The sequence below is a fragment of the Hemicordylus capensis genome, chromosome 6, assembly GCF_027244095.1.
Source record: "Hemicordylus capensis ecotype Gifberg chromosome 6, rHemCap1.1.pri, whole genome shotgun sequence".
Classification (NCBI taxonomy): Eukaryota; Metazoa; Chordata; class Lepidosauria; order Squamata; family Cordylidae; genus Hemicordylus; species Hemicordylus capensis.
Window position 1 is genome coordinate 148,458,584 of NC_069662.1, and position 25,471 is coordinate 148,484,054.

The 25,471-nt window shown below is 43.0% G+C and overlaps 1 protein-coding gene across 9 annotated transcripts in view; it reads right to left on the reverse strand.

Annotated features, from left to right (window-relative positions):
- The window catches only part of PARD3 (par-3 family cell polarity regulator), a 766,284-nt gene that overhangs the window by 641,279 nt on the left and 99,534 nt on the right, over positions 1 to 25,471 (reverse strand). For all 9 annotated transcript variants that reach the window (XM_053261606.1, XM_053261605.1, XM_053261600.1 and 6 more), the window contains exon 2: positions 4,722 to 4,823. In XM_053261606.1, coding sequence (XP_053117581.1) covers positions 4,722 to 4,823 — 102 coding nt within the window. The remainder of the gene's footprint in view (positions 1 to 4,721; positions 4,824 to 25,471) is intronic.

Below are 25,471 nucleotides of genomic sequence, written 5' to 3' on the forward strand. Positions count from 1 at the left end.
ATATTCCTTTGGGGATGTAGCTGCTCTGAGAAAATGCTTGTATGCAGAAGTTCCCAAGTTCCCTCCCTGACATCTCCAAGAGAGGCCTGAAGGAGACTCCTGCCTATAACCTTGGTGAAGCTACTCCCAGACTGTGTAGACAATACTGAGCGAGATGGACCAATAGTGAGCTAGATGGACTCAGAATAAGGCAGCTTCCTATGTTTCTATGTTCCTCAACGTCTCATTTTTCTTAGCAAGCTGTCATTCTCCACTCTCTCTTTCTACATACCTGGTAAACAGCTACAACAGATTAATGAGTTCAGACTTCAGGAACTGGGATTTAGGACCTCTGCACCTTTCCTTTTCTCTTCTAAGACTAATTCAAGTCCCACAGGCCAATCGGAAATTCTGCCGGGTGTATGAGGCATTTCTGTTTGAGGAAGGACGTTCATGCACTGGGCTTTTCTTTTGTGCACCTTAGCCTTTAAACTTTATTTTTATTATTGTTTTATTTTTTACATTTTTATCTCTTGCTCTTCCTCCAAGGAGCCCAGAGCGGTGTACTACATACTTGAGTTTCTCTTTCACAACAACCCTGTGAAGTAGGTTAGGCTGAGAGAGAAGTGACTGGTCCAGAGTCACCCAGCTAGTATCATGGCTGAATGGGGATTTGAACTCGGGTCTTTCCGGTGCTAGTCCAGCACTCTAACCACTACACCACGCTGGCTCACTTGTGCTTTTGGAAACTGGTTTAAGTAGACAGAGTAGGCAACACCAAGCCGATTGTACTATATATAGAAGAAGTTTAACAATGGACAATTAAAGCCATTCATGACAGAAGAAAGGAACAGCCCAGTATCAAAAGCCAGCTGTATTCCAAGTGGGTGTAGAAAGGTATGCAGCTGGCAAAAAGACTAAGGGCAGAAGCATTTGGAAGCCACAATAAGCCAAGGCTGGAATGACCACGTCAGAATGCTATTCAGCATTGCAATCGCTCAGGACTCTCTAGCAGAGCCTTTGCCATAACAAGAAAATGAACAAACAAACTAAAGACATAGGAAACCGAGAGAAAGACAGCCTTCAGTTGTCTGACATGTACCTCAGGCACAGGTATACAATACTGCTGATGGGATGATGTGGCTTGTTTCAAGTGGCACTCAAGAACTGCGACCCCTGCTTCATCAACAGAGAGATGCCTACACACAGTTTCACTATTAGGAGTTGTACCAGAAGCAGGGTTGATTTGATTTAAATCAAATCTATTTAAATTACGATTAAATCATGATTTAAATTGCTTCACAGGATGATTCAATTTTAATGATTTAAATCACTAAGGAAAATTTTATTTAATCATCATTTTCTAGTAAAAGTGCATTCTTGTTGTCTAATATAACCTTCATACATATTCATAGATGGATGTAGGTTCCATTTTTAGAAGGTAGGTACACACTATAATGTCACCTTTAGTGGTGCAGTGGGGAAATGCTTGACTAATAAACAGAAGGTTGCCAGTTCAAATCCCCGCTGGTATGTTTCCCAGACTATGGGAAACACCTATATCAGGCAGCAGCAATATAGGAACATGCTGAAAGGCATCATCTCATACTGCACGGGAGGAGGCAATGTTAAACTCCTCCTATATTCTACCAAAGAAAACCACAGGGCTTTGTGGGAGTCAGGAGTTGAAATCATCTTGATGGCACATTTTACCTTTTACATACTATACTAGCACAAACTTCTCAGAATGTGGTTCCATTCAGGCAACCTGGCCTTGTAGTTCTTTGCTGCAGTGCTTGAATTTCCCAGATGGGGTCTATTTCACAATCTGCTGCCATGATACGTGTTTCCCTTCTACAATGGAGGATACACTCAAAAAAACCTCCCTCGGGACTGCATGAAAATGTTCTGTTCACTTTTGGTTTCACTTTCTATTCCCCTGCCCTATTACTTGCATTTATATCTGGACTCCTCCTCCTTGCTCAGATCTACTCCATCTCCCACAAATCCTCTATTCATTTATTGACTGTCTCTGTCTTTGCAATTTTAGGGGGAGAGGGGCAAGGGCTTGACTTCGCACGTGTGTGTGTGTGCGTGCGCACACGCTGCATGTATACCACCTGCAGAATAGGATTGATCAGGTCTGTTTATCTCTCATCCCATATACTGCTCTTAACGTGTTCATAGAATATAATTAGAAATTGTGATTAATATTCATGATGATATATTGGACCTAGGTTCTTTTTATGATTTAAAAAATTAAATCATAAAATAAAAAAAATGATTTAAAAAATAGGGTCCCCTATTTTGTTTAAATCAAATTTAAACAAAATCTGAATTAATGTTTTAAAATTCCAACTTTGTAAAAACAAATTATCAACCCTGTCTAGAAGGATCAAACCCCAAAGATGTTTACAGCCTTTAGAAGCAGATACTATAAGTGATTATTATATGCAATACTTTTTGAAGCCACACAAGCATGGGCATCTGCAGTACTTGTTTCGGGGGAGGGGTGAGCCAAAACTCCTGTACACCCCTCCCCTGGAAGTATGCCTAATTGAATTCAATGGGAACTGGCTCAATCAAGTGAGGGAAATGCCCCCTCTTCCCAACCAACCCCCAGATGCCCTTGCACTCAAATAGATTTCATCTCTCTCCAACCTGGAAATATGCCTCATTGAATTCAATGGGAACTGGCTCAATTGGGGGGTCCCCTATTCCCCCCCCCCCAATGCCCATGCACTCAAATAGATTTCATCTCTCTCCAATAAGGATCAGCAACTGGAGGTCTCACAGCCAAATCCACCCTGCCGAGTATCACCTTGCTTCACCCAGCCCAGCCCAAATGCCTACACAGGAGCAAGAGAGGTGTCAGAAGGGAGGGGTGTCTGCAACAGTGAGACTTTCTGGCAGTCAACTTTAGAACTGGACAGGGCCTCCTTCCTCAGAGTAGCCAGTAAAACTAGTTATTGACCAGGTTCACACTCCTGTTAAAGTAGGGAAAATATTTCAGTTTCTTTAAGCACTCTAGAACAGTGCTACCTTCCTATTTCTTCAAGGAAACTTTGCATGTACAACTGAGTTTCAGTTCAACATACATTCCTCCTTAATTTATCAATTGCATGTCTATGCTACTGCAGCAACCTTTGGAATCTCTGGTTTCCTTCCATCTCCCTGCTTTACTATACTATAGACCAGACCGAGCCTACTTCCTTGAGATTTCTTTTGTAGTCTCACAATCTAAATCTCTCTCCGTTGTACACTCCTTCCAATTTTTCTTCAAATTTGGCACATTATGGATCTTAAAACACTTTAGAACTTCAAACATATTTTAACAATCAAGTGTCAATTATTTTTAAACAACCGAACTACTTCTCTACAGGGCAAATGACAACATATAAAAATGCCAGAATGCAGAATGACAAATCAGTGTAATCACTCAAGTATTTCATTTTTCATCCATATCGATAATGAATCAGAAGAGCCAAGACATTCAGACCATTAAAATGCAATATGACAGAGAGAGTGGTTGAATGAACTTGAAGATTCATGCCAAAACTTTCAATAAATGCAATCAAATTCACTTTCAGAATCTGAGTAAATACTAGGGATGTGCACGAACTAAATCATGCACTCCTGGGAGGAGGTGGAGGACGGTTCCTTTAAGGGGCAGGGAGGGTACCCTTCCCTGCCCCACCACTTTTTCCCCACCAGTGCTCTCCCCAAAACCACTGGTGCGGGGCTGCAGCATACCTCCTTGCAGCCTCGGTCAGCGTCGTACCGGAAGTGACCACATGCGTGTCAGCCACTTCCTGTATGATGCTGACCGGGGCTGCAAGGAAATATGCTGCAGCCCCGCACCAGTGGTTTTGAGGAGAGTGCTGGCAGTGGGGAACTGGCAGGGGCAGTTAAGGGCACCCTCACTGCCCCTCAAAGGAACCGCCCCCCCCACCTCAAACGTCGTACTATCAAACCAGTTTGGCACTCCTTAAAAGGAGCGCCAAACCAGTTCATGCCTATCCCTAGTAATTACTAAATTTACTGTGAAGTCATCAGGGCCCATTTTTTCCCCATAATGTGACACAGAATTTTCAGAAGCAATGTCATAGGGCTCAGCCAATGATCTTTGGAAGGTGGACCAAATCAAAGGCCCAAACTTTCATCAAGGCGAATAAACTTTAGGAGCACCCATGAGGTAGGACATGCCCAGTGGTATTTTTGAGAGTTTCGCAGTTGCAGTTGCAGTTTCTTCCTTGCCCCAAACCAACATGAGAAACCATTCTAAACTTTCCTTAGTTCCAAAAAAGCTTTGCCATGCAGCATGGCAAAGAGTTGTTTGAGAAACTCAAGGTAAAATTTCCATGAGTTCACATAACCATTTGGGCAATTCTTTGGATCCAACCCTTTATCTGTTTCCTTTTTGAGAAGTTGGGGCTCTCTTTCTCTTGGGTTTTGTTTTGTTGCTTCTTTTTTGGTTTTCAAAAAGGTGGGGGTGGGGTGGAAGTAGAACTCTTCATTTTGTCACATTTCCAACTTGGATTTACCATTAGACTTCACGGTGCCCTAAACATGTGATCTTACAAAATGTTTTCTCCATCACCCCTCACCAATTATTTGTTCCACATTTTCCCATACCCTACAGTTCTCCACTTCAGTGCTAGTTATACCATAAACAACAGCTATGAAACCCTCTAGGTGCTCATAAGCCAAAGAACTGAGCTTTTCCAAGCTTCTGTACTCACCCTGTCTTTATCATCGGCTACATCACAGAGAATATCATCACAGTCAAGGATTCCTCCGTCACCATGTTCCAGACGGTGCACCTGTATCCAGTAGTTTGGATCCTATTAACAAAAGAAAACCATTAGATATCAGAAAGCAAAATCATTATCCCATGGTTAGTTACTACCCAGCAACTACTGCTTGCCTGCCACACCCCCACACCCCAAATCTCCCTGTCAGACAAAAGCAACAACATTGCTGCCTTCTGGCAAGGAAAAGCATTAGTCCTTCTAGACCAGTAGTATTTACAACCTGCCACATCTCTTTCCAAGGTCTCAGGGCAGAAGTACTATCAAGTTCTTATATGCTCCTTGCTTAGGTATTATTTAGTTAAGCATTTATATCCCGCCCCCTCCAGTAAAGTGCTGCTCAAGGCGGCTTACAACAAAATACTAACAACATAAAATTCTTTTAAGTGAGGTGTTACGGATCAAGGACAAATTAGACACGATGTTGGTGATCTGTGAACAAGTTGACCATCTACGAAGAAAGAATTAAGCAACCACACATGGGAACCAATTCCAATCAGGGCTAGGGATGTGCACGGAAGCGCTGCAGGGAGGCTCGAAGGCGACGGGGGTGCTGCTTTAAGAGTGGGGGAGGGTGCACTTACCCCTCCCTCCGCTTTCCGCCCACAGGCATCCTTTTTTTAAAAAAAAGCCCATTGGGGCGGGAGCGTACCTCCCTGCCGCCCCCGTTGTCCGGATATGAACCAAAAAGTCTCTGGAGACTTCCGATCATATCCAGGGGCAAAAGAGTGACAGGGAGGTACACTGCCACCCCGATGGGCTTTTTAAAAAATGGACACCAGTGGGGAGGAAACAGCAGGATGGATAAGTGCACCCACCCCCGCTCTTAAAGTTAGACACCCCCCACCATTGAACCGGCGGAATTGCCAATTCCGTGCACATCCCTAGTCAGAACCACAAAACTGCCCACATTCCCTGCACCATTCCCCCAATACAACATATATGCACATCCTGAAACTGCAATTTGAGTTGCATAAAAGATCATTTTTCTCTACCAGCTTTGGGAGACAAACACAACTCACACTGGGATTACAGTCCTTCCCCCAACACCACAACCACCATCTGCATTCCACACAGATATTCTTTGTTAAAAAGTTAAAGAAATGAGAGATCAAATCATGGATCTTACACATCTTCTCTCATTTAGTGCTGAATTTGGGATCTTCTGCATGCAAATTATGTGCCTGACCAATCAGGAATGGACACTTCTTTGAAAGATACATGTGACCCAGCGTTCCCTCTAAGGCTTGCGCATGCTCACAGAGTTTTTAATGTGCGCTCAGTTCATTTTAGATCCCGCTCAGGTTTAATCAGGAAGGCTCCATTCTGTGCACACTCACTGCCTCGATACTGCTGCCCAGAACAAAACCCATTCCGTAAACAGATGAGAAGAATTAGAGAGGACACAGATGTGGCCTGAAAGACTCACTCACGTGTGCACATTCTATATAGAATGTTGGTTCTTGTTTTCCCCTAAATGGCTCCCCTAGAAGTTGGAAAAGCGGGCAGAGGGTATAATTTTAGAAGCTCAGTTGGTATGCACATGGATCAGGGCCTCCATGGCAGCTACTCCCAGAATGCCCTTCCATGGGAGGCACACTTCACATCACCACTGCCAATGTTTCATTGATGGTTAAAACTATTTTTTTTCTGCCCATCGTTTGGAGTCCGGACTTTTTAAGCTGAATGCTCTGGTTTGTAATTCTGTCTCTACACTTGTGATTATATGTGCACTTTATTGTCATACAGTTGACTTTTATTCTGGTGTTATGTTCTACACCATTTTGGGGCTCAGGTTAAAAGGGGCCTAGAAATATATGTTCAAAGCAGAGAGATTCACACACACACACACACACACACACACACACACACACACAGAGACATTGATCAAAGGCTCATAGGCATGTAAGGAAACTCATCTATAGAGGGGCTGCCTCCCACAGTTTCAGCGTAGTAACCTGCCCTTAAGAGCAGGCAGCCTGCCTCATTGACATTGGAAGCAACTACTCTGGCTGCCTTCAGAGTTCACTTCCACTGGCGTATAAACACTTCCTTTGGATTGCAGCCAAGGATCAGAAGTTTGAAGCTGATGAAGGCTGACAGTGATCTAGAGGAAGAGGTTGAAACGGAGGAACAACAAGGTCTTAGTGACAGCAGCAAGTCAGAAAGATTACCCGAGCACAGATATTTACAATCAGAACATGAATGGAGAAATGGCAAGCTCATGAAATAGTTCAATCATCTGATCTAGAGAAGAGGTGAGCAGAGCAGGAGCAGAACATTCAGTAGCGAGAGAACCAGGTCTTCCCTACTTCCTGCAGTTCATTAAATTCCAAGCATGCTTTATTTACTCTGAGCTGAATCACACTGCAAACTCCAAAGTGGAGAAAGCAGGTGGTACAAAGCCAAGGGCATTGTTAGACTATAGCAAAAAAGCAACTAAAACATTCCTGAACAGTTAATCACAAACCTGTTGTGCTTGGAGCCAACATTAGGACACAGCTTCTGGCTGATTTGCATCAAGGATAGGTAGAAGCTCTTTTGATTTGTTTGAGTTTAAACCAGGCAGATTTTGAAGCTTTTAGGTCAGCTAAGGTTTCAGTTGAACTAATTTTCACGTAGCTGAACCCAGAGGTTTTCATTTTGTTGGGCCAAGCCAAAAAACAAAAAAATCTTCGAATTTCCTACCAATACAAATTCCTTGGCCATGCAAAGCAGCACCCCATCCACCTTCTTTGCAAGTCTTATCTATCTGTTTCTCCAATTTTTCCATTTAAAAGAAAAACCTTAAGAAGCTCAGTCTTTGAAGCAGAGAATAGATATCAGATCATTAGTAATGAAACCAGCAAAGATTAAAACCAATATCAGCAAAATAATAAATCATCATTTTAAGGAAAGGAATACTGAACACACATGGAAATATGAGTGTTCTTAAAGTGTGCCGTCAAGTCAGTTTCGACTCCTGGTGTCCACAGAGCCTTGTGGTTTTCCTTGGTAGAATACAGGAGGGGTTTACCATTGCCTCCTCCCGCACAGTCTGAGATGGTGCCTTTCAGCATCTTCCTATATTGCTGCTGCCCGATATAGTACCAAGCAGGGATATGAACCGCCAACCTTCTGCTTGCTAGTCAAGCATTTCCCCGCTGTGCCACTTAAGGTGTTCTTACAGCTAGACAAAAGGCAAGAAAAGATAAGAACAGCTCTGCTGGAACAGGCCCAAGGTGATTTAGTCCAGCATCCTGTTTCACACAGTGGCCCACCAGATGCCACTGGAAGCTTACAGACAAGAGCTTAGTCTCTTAGGCTGGAGATGGCTTATAGCTCTCATATTGGTGGCCTTTGATAGATCCTCCAGTGTTCCCTCGAACTTTTTTCATGTCTGTGAGGACCAAGTTTTGTTCTTAGTGGCAGTATCAAGGCAGTGTGTGTGCATGTGCATTCAGAATGGGACCTTCCTGATTCAACTGAGCGGGATCTAAAACGAACAGAGCAAACATCAAAAACCTTGTGTGTGCACACATATGCGCACGTAGAGTGAACATTGCTGTTCTCTATGAATTTATCTAAGCATGTCTTAAAGCCATCCAGGCTGTTGGTTGTTACCACATCTTGTGGCAGAGAATTCCATAGGTTAATTATGCATTGTGTGAAAAAGTACTTCCTTTTGTCGGTCCTAAACTTCTTGGAAATCTGTTTCATGGGGTGACCCCTGGTTCTACTGTTACGAGGGGGTGAGAAAAATTTCTCTTTATCAACTTTCTCCACACCACATATGATTTTATAGAACTCTATAAGAGAGGACCTCTTTTATAAAGACCTCCCCTCTGTTGCCTTTTTTCTAAACTAAGAAGTCCCAGGTGTTGTAGTCTTGCTTTCTAAGGAAGGTGCTCTGGGCCCCTGATTGTCTTGATTGCCCTCTTCTGCAACATCTCCAGTTCTACAATGTTCTTCTTAAGGTATGGTGACCAGAACTGTATGTAGTACTCCAAATGTGGCTGTACTATAGTTCTGTATAAGGGCATTATAATATTAGCAGTTTTATTTTCAATTTCCTTCCTAATTATTCCAAGCATGCCTTCTTCTCAGCAGCTGCACACTGAGTTGATACTTTCAATGAGCTGCCCACCACGAGCCCAAGATCTCTCTCCTGGTCAGTCACCGACAGCTCAGCCCCCATCAGTGTATATGTGAAGTTGGGGGCTTTGCCCCAATATGCATCCTGGTGGATCCCCCACAGTTATAATGCCTCATCAGAGAATGCCCTGTCTCTTCCACCACCTGCCATATATCTGATGGTGATGGAACACAGAAGCCCTATTCTCACCTTTGTGCACAACACATTCATTGACTGGAACAAGATTGTGTCTGCATACATGTTCAGTGGAGAGAGAAAGGACATCATGACCAATCACCCACCCTGGCCTACACATGTTGGGGTGAAAGGTCTGAAAGGGGCACAACTTTTGCCTTGCTTTCTTTTAAACTCAGAAAGAAATTTGTAGCTGCTCTGCTCTGATCTAAACTGTAGCAATTCTCTGCCACAAGATGTGGTGACAGCCAACAACCTGGATGGTTTTAAGAAGGGTTTGGATAACTTCATGGAGGAGAGGTGTATCAACGGCTACTAGTCAGAGGGCTATAGGTCACCTCCAGCCTCAAAGGCAGGATGCCTCTGAGTACCAGTTGTAGGGCGGTAACAGGAGGAGAGAGGGCATGCCCTCAATGCCTGCCTGTGGCTTCCAGCGGCATCTGGTGGGCCACTATGTGAAACAGGATGCTGGACTAGATGGGCCTTGGGCCTGATCCAGCAGGGCTGTTCTCACGTTCTTATTGGTTTTAGTTTAACTTGACCATTGAAGTATTTTATGGTACGCTGAATTTTTCCTTTTTGTTTCTCTTTCATGATGTTTTATGTGATGCTATGTTGTGTCACAACAATCAACTTATTAACACATGGTGGGGTGAAGGAGCTTAACCCCCTTCAGACTGCCAACCTGACATGCAGAAATCAAGAAGCTTAGAGGCAGCAGGTGGAATCTCACTTCCACCTCACACATTCATGAATGCACAATGTGAAAGAAAGCCTAAACAGAGCAATTTTGCCCATCTCTTTGTCAAGAGGATTGTAGCCATGGCTGTTAAAAGCTACTGACTTGAACAGTGATACTGTACGTCCAAATAAGCAATAAGCAGTGTCCCACTGAAATCAATGGGATGCACTTCCAGGCAAGTTGGCCAAGAGATTACAACTGAAAGATGCTAGTCTTTTTCATTTCCCACCCTTTCAGACTCAAAAGAATGATCAACCTGCTGCCCAAGACACAATCTTCAGTTATTCAGCCTAGCTTACTATGATGAGGCGTTTCACACGTTAAACCTTTTGAAAATAACTAAACTTTTTTCAAGCATGCATCCACCGAAAGTGTTAATGTGACCAACAGGTGTTTGAAAACACAGGTACACATTTTAGAGAACTGGGATTGGCTGCAGGTCTCTGACAAATAGCAAATGCAGGTTATGTAACTCTCAGACAGTTAAAGGTTTTTAAAATAGTAGACAGGTAAGATTCTTGGGGGAATTCCCCCCTCTCACGCGCATGTGCGCACACACCCCTTCACCAATCCTCTTGTCATTCTATTGCTACCAGCAGAGTATTAGAGTGTGGGAATAGAAAAGTTAGTTCAGGTATTGGCGGCCATAGTCAATATTTTGCCAAAGATTGCTTTTTTTCTTTCAGGATACAGTTTTCCATATTTTTCTCCACTTTTTTCATCAAAATTCAGGCACTAGCTATCTTTATATTCCCATGCCTGTATTTTCCATTAAAATTGCCTTGTTGTTCCACAACCAGACTTTGTTATGTTTGTTTATTTTTTAATTGAAGCCTTCAAGGTACCTAAGGTGCAAGACAATCTAGGTAGTACTGAGTGTATACTTTCCCCTCCCAATCACATCACGGTTGGCAGCACAACTCGTGTGTGTGTGTGTGTGTGTGTGTGTGTGTGTGTGTGTGTGTGTGTTTTAAAGTACATCCTCTGATTTCACACTCAGAAAGAAAAACAGATTATAAAATCCTGGGCCTGTTCAAATGGCACTCTGTTCAGAACTGTCTCTTTCCCACACAATTAGGGACATAACCATGCCATGTGCACACACTCCCTGCCTGCACCAAGGCACTGCCGTCTAATTGTGTGGGAAGTATTATTATTATTAATATTATTTTTACATTTATATCCCGCTCTTCCTCCAAGCAGCCCAGAGCGGTGTACTACATACTTGAGTTTCTCTTTCACAACCGCCCTGTGAAGTAGGTTAGGCTGAGAGAGAAGTGACTGGCCCAGAGTCACCCAGCAAGTATCCTGGCTGAATGGGGATTTGAACTCGGGTCTCCCCGGTCCTAGTCCAGCACTCTAACCACTACACCACGCTGGCTTGGATAAAGTACTTTATCCAAACACAATTATAACATGGAAGTTGGGAAAAGAATATTGATTCCTAGGGACAATAATTTAAGAGTGGGGATGCAAGTCAATGGCACACCCCACCCTTTGTATGCAGAAGGTCACACCTTCTCCTAGCACCACTTAAAAACATCTAAGCTAAAAGGCCTATTAACTCTCTTGTGCAATTGCCTCGACTCTCTATCCAGCTCTGGTAGTACTGTCAAAATTCACACTTCAATTTCCTCTGTGCTTGGCAGCCTCTGGCCCCATATGAACTCCTCTGTTGGAACAGATAGTGAAAAGATTAGTAACCAGCACATTTAATTCTCACTTCAGTGACTTCATTTTCAAGTGAAAAGGGGAAAAAATGCATCAAGCCAACTCGCTCCTCATGCTAGGAGGAGTGGAAAGACAGACAAGACAGGAATCTCCAGTTGGGTGGACTTCCGTGTCATCCTTTACATTTGGGAGTGACCCACAAGAGACAATTATTACACTGTTGCACAACCTCTCTCAAATTGTTTTGAGCAAATCTCAATATGGACAAGGAAATACAGACAGAAACTCTCAATAGCAGAGCAACAGGGAAGAGAGGACCTTTATCAAGGCTTTAATTCACCTTTGTATTGTAAGGAGAAATTGATAGTTTCATGTCTGCTAGAAAACCTGCAATGTCACCTTCCACCAGCACACCTGTGGGGCTCAGATGGCAACAATATGAACCAATAGACTGTGGGCCCCAAAGCAGTTCCACCCCACCGCACTCCTGGAAATGCTTGACTAACAAGCAGAAGGTTGCCAGTTCAAATCCCCACTTGTACTATATCGGGCAGCAGCGTTATAGGAAGATGCTGAAAGGCATCATCTCATACTGCACAGGAAGAAGCAATGGTAAACCCCTCCTGTATTCTACCAAAGAAAACCACAGGGTTCTGTGGGCACCAGGGGTTGAAATCGACTTGACGGCACACTTTACCTTTATAACTATGCTACCTGGGCAGAGGCACCTTTTTACCATGGTGATTCTCTTTATTTAGCAAGGGGAGAGTAACTGGCCCTATCCACCCCCAGCACAGTACCTCCAGTGACTGTTGCTGGTGTCTATCTTGTGTTTTCTAGAATATGAGCCCTTTGGGGACAGGGAGCCATCTTATTTATTTATTATTTCTCTGTGTAAACCACCCTGAGCCATTTTTGGAAGGGCGGTATAGAAATCAAATTAATAATAATAATAATAATAGCTATAAAGCACCACAAAGACTAAACCAGAAGCCTGAGGAACAGACACCAATTCCCCACTCTCTGTGGGACAGGACCAGAGATTTAATGAGGGAACTGCAAGCGTTGATGCCAGGATACTAACTTCACAACCAAGAATCCTCTTGGTGCTAGGCCTCCAGATGACACAAAGAACCAATAGCATTTTGCCAGCTTCTTCTTTAAAGCTTCAAGATTTGCTGCACTCCCTTGGCCAAATCAGCTAGCCACTGAGGAAGGCCACGTGGCTATTGCTCTACATTTCCAGACTGCCTGGCTGACTATTGCTTCCTATCTGCTGTTGCTTACTTGCCTCCTCTCCAGTCTAGACGTTGCCTGCACTTGGACCCCAACATCTAATAGTGGATCTGCAATTCATTTATTCTAAATATTTGTACAGCACTTTTCCAAAGCCCAAAGTGGTGACATTGAATTAACTTTTTAAAAAATATATTAAGCAGTAATAGAGGAAAACCAGAACAAATTTGAGAGGAACCCACCTGCCAAATGTTTCTCATATCTGGATGAAGCAAAATATACACAAGTGAAACATCCACTTTGCCCCAGTAAGCTGTCTCTCTTATCGGGGAAACAGGAAAGCCATTCATGAAAAGATATAAAGAGCATTTGGCTGATATGCAGCATAATAAAAAGTGAGTGAACTGAACTGTGGGTGATGCACATGAGGCAAAAACATCAAGGAGAAGAAACACAAACAAAAGTGTCAATTCTGGCAGTTGAAGGAATTTAATGAGACTTAAGATGAAACAAGCAATGTTTACAGAGCAGTTGCAACCAAATATTAATGTAAAGGAAAAGATGAAAGAAACCATGAGATATAATCTAGACCCATTTCAAACTGGCTTTAGAGCTGGATCTCTCGTCAGTGTTTGATACCATCAGCCATGGTATCCTATTGACTGGGGGAACTGGGGATAGGAGGCACTGCTTTGCAGTGGTTCTGCTATCGCTCAGGCAGATTCCAGATGGTGGAGCTTGGTGACAGTTCCTCTTCAAAATGGGAGTTATTATATCGAGTCCCTCAGGGCTCCATTCTGTCAACAGTGCTTTTTAACATTTACAGGAAACCGCTGGGTGATGTCATCAGGAGATTTGGTGTAGGGTGTTATCAGTATGCTGATGACACCCAAATCTATTTCTCCTTATCATCATCATCGTCGTCGTCATCGTCATCATCATGAAATGGCATTCACTCCCTAAATGCCTGTCTACAGGCAGTAATGGGCTGGATGAGTGATAACAAATTGAAGCTGAATCCGAGCAAGATGGAGGTACTCATTGTCGGCGATAGTAATTTGAGGGATGACTTAGATCTTCCTGTGCTGGATGGGGTTACACTTCCCCAGAAGGAACAGGTATGCAGCTTGGGAGTACTAGTGGACCCAGGCCTCACCCTGGTATCTCAGGTGAAGGCCATGGCCAGGAGCACTTTCTATCAACTTCGGCTGATTTGACAGCTGCGTCCATTCCTTGAAGAGAACTATCTCAAAACAGTGGTGCATCAGCTGGTAGCCTCCAGGCTCAACTACTGCAATGTGCTCTACATGGGGCTGCCTTTGTATGTTGTTCAGAAACTTCAGTTAGTTCAAAATGCGGCAGCCAGTCTGGTCTCTGGGGTAACCCGGAGAGCCCATATTATTCCTGTCTTAAAAGAGCTGCACTGGCTGCCAATATGTTTCTGGGCGAAATACAGAGTGCTGGTTATTACCTTTAAAGCCCTGAATGGCTTAGGTCCAGGTTACCTTAGAGAGTGCCTTCTTCAGTCTGATCCCCACTGCATGCTAAGATCATCTGGAGAGGTCCGTCTCCAGTTACCACCAGTATGTCTAGTGGCGACTTGGAAGCGGGCCTTTTCTGTAGCTTCTCCTGGCTTATGGAATGCACTCCCAGCAGATATCTGCAGTTTAGGCTCACTATTGGCCTTTAAGAGAGCCCTAAAAACTTGCTTGTTTGGCCTGGCCTTCCAAGGTTTGTAAATTGTTTTTAAAAGTATTTTAATTAGTTTTAAGTGGTTTTTGAATTGTTTTTGAATTGTTTTTAGCACTGTGTCTTAAATGGTGTGTTTTTATGTCTTTTTACATTTGTTGTACACTGCCCAGAGCCTTTGGATGGGGCAGTTTATAAATGTAATAAATAAATAAATAAATAAATAAATAATTGAAATTGGTCACTGAAAGGGTTAAAAGGTTTGCTCGTTTTCTTCTCTCCATTCTCAGTTGTTCCTACTTTCGGTCTGGCTATTATATTGTATTTAAGGCTTAAGGTGTTACCAGCTGGAGCAAGTATGCCAAAAAGAGCACAAATGAGGGTGTTGCACACTGAAACGTTTACTTTGCTTACATGTCTGTAGTTTATTTTAACACCATGTTTTGGTGCATTAAAGAGGTTGTCTTGTAACTTTTGTGAAGTGTTGTCATGCACATTTCATTGCCGTTACATCGCTTTGTCTCAATTTTTACGAATTTCCCCTCCCTCACCGAGTATTGCTTCCATGGACACTAAACGCTTTTTAAAAGCATGATAGCCCACAAGCTTGATAGAAACACAAGGAGAGCCTTGCCTGTCCAATGCCGACCAAACCAAGGCGGTAAGGAGATGAATGTGAGCTATTTAGACTAGTCTTGAATGAAAGCACGTTCGTGGAACTCAGAGGCATACAATATGCAATGTATATTCTACTACAGAAAACAGGACTTTGCTTCCACCATTAAGACATTTTGGTTATTGAAAGCCAAGAGCTTAGAGCTGGTGCAATGTAGTAGTTAAATACCAACCAGGAACTTGACAGTTCTTATCTCATCTCATTGTTTAGCTGACTAAGCATTCTTGGGCAAGCCTGTCCCTCAGCTTCATTGACATTATGGATAAGATATTAACCTGCCTTACAAAGCTACTGTAACAATGACTATGGGAACAGAACACTAACCACAGAGTAACAGCCAGAGCAAGACATGCATAAGTGGAACACTTTCGCTCTTGCACGAGAAGGGAGAGAGTGATCACCAGCAATCTTCCCTTTGATCTGCAGCTCTTGTGCCTGCCAAAAAATGCTCCTGACAAGTCCCACAGCCCTCACAGAGATATTTGCACAAGGAAGTGAAATCCACAAATAATTAGAGATATACAAAAAATTCAACCAATCGACTTGAATTCTAATTGAACTCAAACCAATTCAACTCAAATTATGTGTGCACAAAATGGGATTCATTTGAATCAATTCAAATTTGGGTGAATTCTAATCCAATTTCCATGAAGTCAATGTGAATTTGATTCGTATTCGCCCAAATCTGAATTGATTCAAATGAATCCCATTCTGTGCATATATATTTGAGTCAAATAGATTTGAATTTGATTCAAATTGATTCAGTCAAATTTTTTTGCACATCCCTACAAAATACAGAACACAGTTTTTCATTGTGTAAATGACCTCATTGTTTCTCTTTTGTCAGAAACTTCCAGAGAAGAACAGCTGTATTTCCATCTACAACCACAGAACCTACTCATGTCATTCTATTGAAGCTGGAGGTGAGTCTCTTGTGACTCTTCCAGTTTGACAAGGCCTTGGCACAAAACAGTAGGTCAGCAAGACTAGACAGGGCAAGGAACACCCCAAAACTAGTTTGACAGCAGCTCATGTTACAGGTAGCATCTCTTAAGTAAATATGAAAATATCATAAATTCCTTTACTTAAGCCTCTTCTCTGTACTCAACAGGCTTTTCTTTAATTTCTGTTTCATTTAACAAGTGCTTAGTGATGAAACACACTCTTGATGTCTCTTTCAAAACAAGAACCTTATTGTTTCCTGAAAATCTATATTGCCAGGCTAGGATTAATGTTTGGAGAGGAGAGCTGGTCTTGTGGTAGCAAGCATGACTTGACCCCTTAGCTAAGCAGGGTCTGCCCTGGTTGCATTTGAATGGGAGACTTGATGTGTGAGCACTGTAAGATATTCCCCTCAGGGGATGGAGCCACTCTGGGAAGAGCAGAAGGCTCCAAGTTCCCTTCCTGGCATCTCCAAGATAGGACAAGCTTCTTTCGGTTTTTTTATTTTAAATTGGACAAGATTTTTTTATTGACCCAACAAACTACCAAAGCATACAGTACGTTGCCAAAGCACAATTATATACAAAGTGGTTGTTTGTACATGATATATCTACAAAGATTTACACACAAGGATTTGGAAACCCACAAGGTTATGAGGGCTGAGAGAGATTCCTGCCTGCAACCTTGGAGAAGCCACTGCCAGTCTGCCACTAAGGACTTTTAAAGACCTTAAATGGTGAAGCGCATAGCAAAGCTCTTCTGGGAGAGCATTCCAGAGCTGAGGAGCCACAACTGAAAAGGCCCCCTCTCTAGTCTCCACCAACCAGATCTCTGTTCGTGGGGCAGCCATGAGCAGACACGTGAGCACTTAGGGGATGGGACCATAGTTCAGCGATAGAGCATCTGCTTTGCATGCACAATGTCCCAGGTTCAAGCCCTGGCATCTCCAGGTAGGGTTGGGAGAAACTCTTGCCTGGAACCTTGGAGCACTACTACCAATCAGTGTAGACAACACTGAGCTAGGTGAACCAAGGGTCTGACTTGAGACAAGGCAACTTCCTATATAATAGGAACATAGGAAGCTGCCATATACTGAGTCAGACCATTGGTCTATCTAGCTCAGTATTGTCTTCACAGACTGGCAGCTGCTTCTCCAAGGCTGCAGGCAGGAATCTCTCTCAGCCCTATCTTGGAGATCCCAGGGAGGGAACTTGAAACCTTCTGCTCTTCCCAGAGCAGCTCCATCCCGAGGGGAATATCTTTCAGTGCTCACACTTCTAGTCTCCCTTTCATATGCAGCCAGGGCAGACCCTGCTTAGCTAAGGGGACAAAGTCATGCTTGCTACCACAAGACCAGCTCTCCTCTCCTAGAACTAGTACTAGGAGACTAGTACTTCACAGAAATTCCTGGAACATTCTTGACAAAGATTCATTAAAAGGCAGGATTTGAGAAGGGACTGCGAAGGAAAGAAGAGACAGACTGTCAGTGCCAATGACTGTCAAAGCAGTTCACATCTATTATCTTGTATTTCTTACAACAACCTTGTAAGGTGGCTATTATCTCCATATTACAGATGGGCAGAGGCTAGGAGGGAGTGGCTTCCCTAAGGCCTCCTAGTAAATCCTTGGCAGAAGTGGGGTTCAATTTGGGGACTTTCAGATTTGTAGCTGACAATTCCATGTATAACACGGGAAGTTCAATGCACGCACAATATTTGGAGTACGCAGAACTTCAGTGCCAAGTTAAAAGTAGGTTACGTAACACTTTCAAGGTTACATTTTCAATTATTTTGGATGAGGATGTTACTCCCTAGACTACATATGTCTTTAAAACGATGTGTACTTTTTAGCCTGGCAAACGAGGAAGCTATAATTACAAGATCTATATCGGCTGCTTTATATTCAACTGACATAGCATATAGGAAGACCGGCCCGTCTATCAGGAAACTAGATAGACAACCCAAGAATGTGATCACTTACCTGCACCTCACAAGTTGAAACAAGCCAAACCTCTTACTTCCTTCTTACACCCAGGTGCATTGACTATTTGACAACACTCAAAAGGAACTGAAGTAATAAGCATTACGCAACTCAGACACCGAAAGAATCAGTGAGATTTTAACTACAGACTTTTTTTAAAAGCAAGGGTTACACCTAAAAGCAGTAATCGTTTACAACTTTACAAATTGCTTCTCTGGATTTGCTATAAAATCCAGAGAATTTTACTAGCTGGGTGACATGATACTAGCTGGGTGACTCTGGGCCAGTCACTTCTCTCTTAGTAGCCTAACCTACTTCACAGGGTTGTTGTGAGGAGAAACTGAAGTACGTAGTACACCGCTCTGGGCTCCTTGGAGGAAGAGCAGGATATAAAATGTAAATAATAATTATTTATTTATAATTAATTAATTAATTAATTAATAATGTGTCAGCTAAGCAGGAACAAACGTTGCTAGCACATTTATTGTATACTAGCTGGCTCTCTGGCAACTGAAAACTGTTATGAAAAAAAAGATGTTGGGCTGGCTCAGAGAGCCCTGAGTAGGAAAATTGTCACTAGTACTACTGTAGTTAGTTGATTCCAAAACTAGGTTCCCCCCAACCAAATTCTTTGATGTTAGAAATCAGGGAGGAGTCTTACATTCAGAATCCTGTTCCTAAAGGGTAAATACAGGTATGGCCTGTATTCAACTTCTATTTTAAAGGGGGCTGTCAAATTCAAAGTCATCTTCTATTCAGGTTAATACGGTATTTGGAAATGCTTAAGAGCTCACACTAGAACTACCAGACAGTTCTATAGACACGCTTACAACTTCCGTTTCTGCAAGTGCTTGCACGAACTATTGCACAAGCAGAGACGCAGCTTTGAAGTGCATTTCACTTTTTCTCGCACAATGCTCTCGTGCAAGGCGTAAAATAATCCTCTTACAAGTAGGAGACTACTTCCATGAATACAAGAACATCTTTGAGTCCCAGCCGCTATCTTAAGACAACTCGCTCAATACAACACAAACTGACTACATTAGTGTCTCCCAAATGATGCCAGCAGGGAAAACATACAGACACTGTGCAGACATAACATTCAACCATGGTTTGTTTTCCTTAACCACAGTTAACAAGGCTGTGCATCAGACACTCTGATGCATCTGCAGCAATCCATACTGCTGTGAGGATGCGACCGCTCACACCACAGCCAACTGCACACAGTTCCTCACAGTTCCAGTGCGGGGAGGGGGCCAATGTGGTGTAGTAATCAGTGCTGGTTTAGGACCAGGGAGATCTGAGTTCAAATCCCCGTTCAGCCATGAAACTCACTGGGTGACTTGGGGGCCAGTCACTTTTCTCTCAGCCTAACCTAACTCACACGGTTGTTGGGAGGATAAGCATAACTATGTTCACGACTCTGGGCTCCTTGGGAGAAAGAGCAGGATATAAATGCAGTAAACATACAATACAATACAATACAATACAGAAGAGGGACCCTCGAGTCCCAGAAATGTGAAGAGATGTGATAGACTGCTGTGGTGTGAGCATTCATCTCCATGCAGCAGAACATGTGAGGTGCGGCAGATTCATCAAGGTTGCAGCATCTGAAGCACAGCCCTAATGGTTACAGTAAGTGCTACATTTAGATAGCTAAACCACGGTTACAGATTGATAACAAAGCAAGAAGTGAAAGCATAGCCTTAAAAGGGTGTGCATTAACCATAGTTAGTATTGCTTTCTCATATGCACTGAGAAAGCAATAGCCAAAAACACAAACACACACACATACTTTTCTCATCTCCCCAGCCACTCTGCCTGAAAGGTAACAAATGCCTTCTGGAGGAAGCACTGTTAGCTTAATGAATTAGACCATGGGTTCATTGCACATTTGAGGTCTTAACCAGGGTTAAAGCAACAAACCATGGCTAGCACCAACCATGTTTAAACTGTGTTATGTCTACAACAGCCAATACTGTGGAAATCAGATTATTAAATCAAACTCAAAAATCACAATTTCTTCTGTTGGTGTTATTTCTTTCGGAAGAAATAATTCCCTCACTCCCAACTGCAAAGACATTGCCTAAGTTTTCACAGCCTTTTTCTTTCCAGGAGAACACAAAGAAGCTTCTGTTCTGTGTGTCAAGGTACAGCCAGCTACTCTGGAATATTTTAATTCAACACTAAATGGGAACAATGCCACCTAAGCCTCTCAGATGGGAAAAATATCAGCAATTCTCAACACCGAGAGAAAACAAGGGGGGGGGCACGGCTTTAGATTCCTAAAGCTTCCAAAAAGGGAGGGGGAATTTTGAAAGCATCTGCAACTTGTAAATATAAAAGAACATTCAGGTTTTTACTACCCTTTGTGCTTTTATGTTAGTGCCCCACATTAATATCTTATGCTCACAATCCGTCAACTTCACTTTAGGAGGGTGGCTGGCTGGAAAGGAGGATTTCACAGTATGTTCATGGCAGACGAATATCATTTTTAACAGTCCCTGCAGGAAGGCCAGCAGAGAGCACTATTTGAACAGTGCTAAGACAATAGTTTTGTCTAGGAGATGGCCACATTTCTTCAAGACAACAGTAGCAATTCGGCATAGCTAATGCTAACTCACTTGCTCACCACACTTCTGGCAACCAGGAGTATAAATCTAAAATGCTCATTATGCTCCCCCCACCCTGGCACTCCACTCAGAGAGAAAGGCGAAAACACTCACAACACATACAGGAACAGGCTGTTTCATTCTCTACATTACACAAAATGAAGTGGTCCAATTCTGAACCAAGAACACAAAGGATTTCCAACTGCAGCCCAGGGTGTCGTATTTTGAAATGCTCCCTTATGGTAAGAGCTGTCTCCATGTAGTAAGTTTACATCAGGGGGGAAAGTTTAGCTTACTACATGAAGGGAGCTTTTATGTGGGAGACTTCCCGCCCCCCTTTTAAAAAGAGGTATTATCCTGACACTAGAGGACGCAAGGGCCATGCTGGCAGGATATCCACATTTATAAGTTTGAAATTTTACTAACTGCAAACCAAAAACCTGGCTCCACATGAGAGAGGAGAGCTGGTCTTGTGGTAGCAAGCATGACTTGTCCCCTTACTTAAGCAGTGTCTGTCCTGGTTGCATTTGAATGGGAGACTAAAAGTGTGAGCACTGTAAGATATTCCCCTCAGGGGATGGAGCCACTCTGGGAAGAGCAGAAGGTTCCAAGTTCCCTCCCTGGTGGCATCACCAAGATAGGGCTAAGAGAGATTCCTGGCTGCAACCTTGGAGAAGTCTCTGAAGACAATACTGAGCTAGATAGACCAATGGTCTGACTCAGTATATGGCAGCTTCCTATGTTCCAAAGCTACTTGGGGGACTACAGGAATTCCTTTATAATACTGCCCCTGAGGAAGGCCCATTATAGGCCGAAGCGCATTTGGCTATACTAGAAAAGTAAGGATATTCCCTATATGTGACTTGCAATCCATGTCAATGCCCCGTAAGATACAGAATTCATAGTGTTATTTGATTTAAGGACAACTGGATTCTCATTCAACTTATATTGGACTTTCAAATACTTAGAAGGTCAACTTATGGAGGACTAACCTGCAAGTACTGATATTCTTTGCTTATTCATTTTGGGGATCTCAGCAGCAAGGCTGATTGTTAATTCTCATTATACAAATTTGTTGCTCTACATTTATGTTTTCTATGGTTACATGTTTTAACCTCTTTATATACATTGTCCACATTAATGTGTTGATTGATTAAGTGCGGTCAAGTTGGTGTCAACTCTTAGTGACCACATAGGTAGATTCTCTCCAGGATGACTATACAATCTTCTCATTCCATGGCATCGGGAGGTATTATACATTTATAAATGTGGTAGTTTTTAAAGTCCCATGTATACTTTTAAAACTTACGTTTTTAGGTTGTCATATGGTGGTGGGTTCTTCTTGGGTCCTTTCGTGATATAGAAAGCTACCAGGACAAGAACAGCTCAGTGAAGAGATGCCTGTGTGGTGAGCCAGGCTGGAGAATCTTCCTGGGCAATGAAAAGGACTGGACTGGTTCTGGACTGGCCATTGGCTCTCCTCCACAAGAAGGGCTATAAGGATCTCCTGTTCAGTTTTACTGAACCCTATTCAATAACTCTTTCCTGAGCCCTATTCAGACATTACATTGCCCTTGCGTACAGGTCTCTGTAAACATACACACATTTGTGTGAATGTCTGAACCTGTGTTCCTCTTAAATGAGAAAAGTGAATGTCTGAACCTGTGTTCCTTTTAAAAGTGGGTACAGTAGCAGGGAATAGATAGCAAGTGACCATTCCCTGCAATCCATTGCAATAGGACTGTAGGAAGCATTGAACATAACGTGAATTGAACATAACGTGAATAACATGTGTACAGTTCTGTGCATGTGTGCACTGCACATAAATTGTAATGCATTGAACATAAACACCTAAATAGGGCTCTGATTCTGCCTTGTTCTGACTCCAGCTCCAGACTCCCAACTGATGCCTGCCCACAGCTCAGGTCCAAGACCATGATTCTACCACCTCAGCCTACCACATTATTCTTTTTTAACGTGTAGAACTGTTCTCAGTTCCATTGAAATGCAAACAATTCACAACTGATAAGGCATTTTTAAACCTTAATCTAAAAGCATTGAACAGCAGGTGCACATGTAAAGCGTACTCCTGCTTCTGAATGGTTTGTGAGAGCGTCCGATTCGGCAAGCCTCCAAGAACTGTGCCAGCCGCACCGAGGACAACTTCCTCCTTAGTAGTAAGGAATTCCTTTGCAGTTACTTCTAGGATGTGCAGAGTGTACAGCCAGCCAGAAAGTATGCAGAATCAAAATTAAACCAATAATTAAACAATGGCAGATGTCTGGAAAGCCCTTCTTGACTTTAACTAATGTGAACCTCATTTTAGTGAGAAAGCACAAATCACAGGAGCCTGGCTTGGACTGGAATCGGGAGAGTATATGCTTTCTATGAACCTTAGACTTTCTGGGAGAATGGAAGGGTCTGTGTGACACTCTCTTTCCCTCCCTCTTCCCACCCCACTTCCGTTCTCAGTCTCCCAGTATCTCACTTCAGACCATCCATACACAGTCAAACTAACAATTTGGAAAAAGAATGTAGATAACCCATAAAAGTGGATTCAGGACATAAGAAGGAGAACAAATTTGAAATTCTATTTTTCTCTTTAAAAGAAATCAAGCACTCCTTTGTCAGAATGTTAATAGGGTCATGCTTTTCCATGCGTGCTTCTGTAGTACTGGAGGGAACAGCCAAAACAAGCATTCAGGTTTTTAAGGTGGGAAAACACACAGCTTTTATTATACAAGTTGGAATCCAATTACTTTCTTTAGTCCAACAACCCAGTAACAACAAACATCATGGATTGAATTACATCTCATGCACAGGACACAGTTGCCAGAATTTCAGATAGAGAAATGTAATCTAGCAACAAACAAAAACGCAGCAGCTGAGGGACTGAAAAAAATGCACCAGATGTGCCCAGTGAATTGTGAGCAATCTTACTACAGTGCCCAGTTTCTCAATAGAGAACCAAATTTGCAGGCATAAAGATGAATGGCAGGATGTATGGGCTCACCGTTATGTCACATATTTTTAACCGCAAGGAGTGGAGAACACAACATAATGTAACAACAGCTGTATTCAGACATTACTTTGTATGTGCATATAGGTGTCTGCACACACTTAAATGTTGTGTGTGAATTACTGTACACATGAACCTGGGTATAGGTCCCCTCAAATATGATGTACAGGTGGACCTCATTATCCGTGGGGTTCTGTTCCCGAAAATTTCCACAGCTAACGAAACCATGGGTAACAAGGCATTGAGTCAACGGCAACTGGGGGTGGGGGGTTAGGTTCCTGAAGGCCAAGAAATGGCTAAAAATGGTGGATATAAGAGAAATAAAGTGCTGTACTGTGCACCGCAGGTTTCCAGCTGTCCAGTGATGTGCCCCTCCAAACCCCGAACTTCAAGAGTTTTTTTGTGAAAAATTGTGGTAAAACTATTTCCCCCCCAAAAAGAGCCACAAAATGGCTCCTTTAAGCAAAATGGTGGCTGGAAATTACCTCTGAGGTGATTTCCAGCCACCTAGGAACCACAGAAACAAAGGGAGTTTACCCCTTTGTTTATCCACTTATACCGAGGTCGGGTGCACGTGGCCCAACTGCGGGTGCCCAGGCCGCAGATGACAAGGTCCTGTACAGACAGGAAGTGCAATACTGTATGTGCATTGAACATAATGTGTGAATAACTGTATGCACATACAGATCTGTAAGACTGCACATGTATTGAACATAATAAGGCTTCATAACTCCTTCCATAAATAAACCAAAATCTTTTGAACACAAGGGGGAGCATCCAGACTAGTTTATTGTGACTAAGCACCGATGAAATCCATGAGCCAAGTTAGTCTTGACTAATTCAAGTCCCATTAATTTCAATGGGACTTAGTTTGGAGGCTGCCCAATGAAGTCCTTATTCTCATATTCCAGGCCAGAGTATTGGCTTTGGATATAAAGAATCTCAGTTTAAAGCACTTTGTGGTCCTTCTTCTCATTCCCAAGGGGGAAAGTAAGAGGAAACTGTAAAACCTCAAATTATGAAGGACACCAGAAGCACAAGTTACAATGCAATGCCTAAGGTCAATAAGAAGCCTATACTCCCATGAGAGTGCATGTAGAGCAGGCCTGCTCAACTTTGGCCCTCCGGCAGATGTTGGCCCAAAACTCCCATAATCCATGGCTATTGGCCAGTGGGCTGGGGATTATGGGAGTTGTAGTCCAAAGTTGAGCAGACCTGGTGTAGAGAGTAGAGCAGGATCATGCCCTATGTACTTGCTCCCATCCCTTACCCATACACATCTTACACAGCCTAGGCATGTACAAAGTGTACTCCAAGAAGCTCTGTTCATATGATTGGAAGTCTGGAAAGGTGTCATGACTCAAAGCTGCGACCCTCCATCCATCCTGGAGGATCCCTCGGATGAGGAGGAAGTCAGGGTGCAGGGATCCAAAACTCACAGCCAGGAACCTGCTGAAGAGGACCCCTCAGGAAACAGGCACAGGAACGCGATCCCCGGCCCTTCGTGCCAAGGCCTGAGGACACTGTGCTGCCTTCTGACTCCGACTTCAAAGTATCTGCCAGTGACACTGAAGACCTTTAAGTCTTGGCAGAATCAGAGGCAATCAACTGAGATCCCTTTAAGACTTACCAATCCTGTCCCTGGGGGAGGAGCTACCTCCATCTAAACTCCATCTAGAGACCAAGGGCTATAGTTAAAAGCCTTCAATTTAAAATATGGTATAAAATGCCCAATTAAGGGAAAGCATCTGCAGCCCCAGGCCATTTGTTCCAAGACAGCTTAGCTCTTTGTGTCAGGCAGTGAC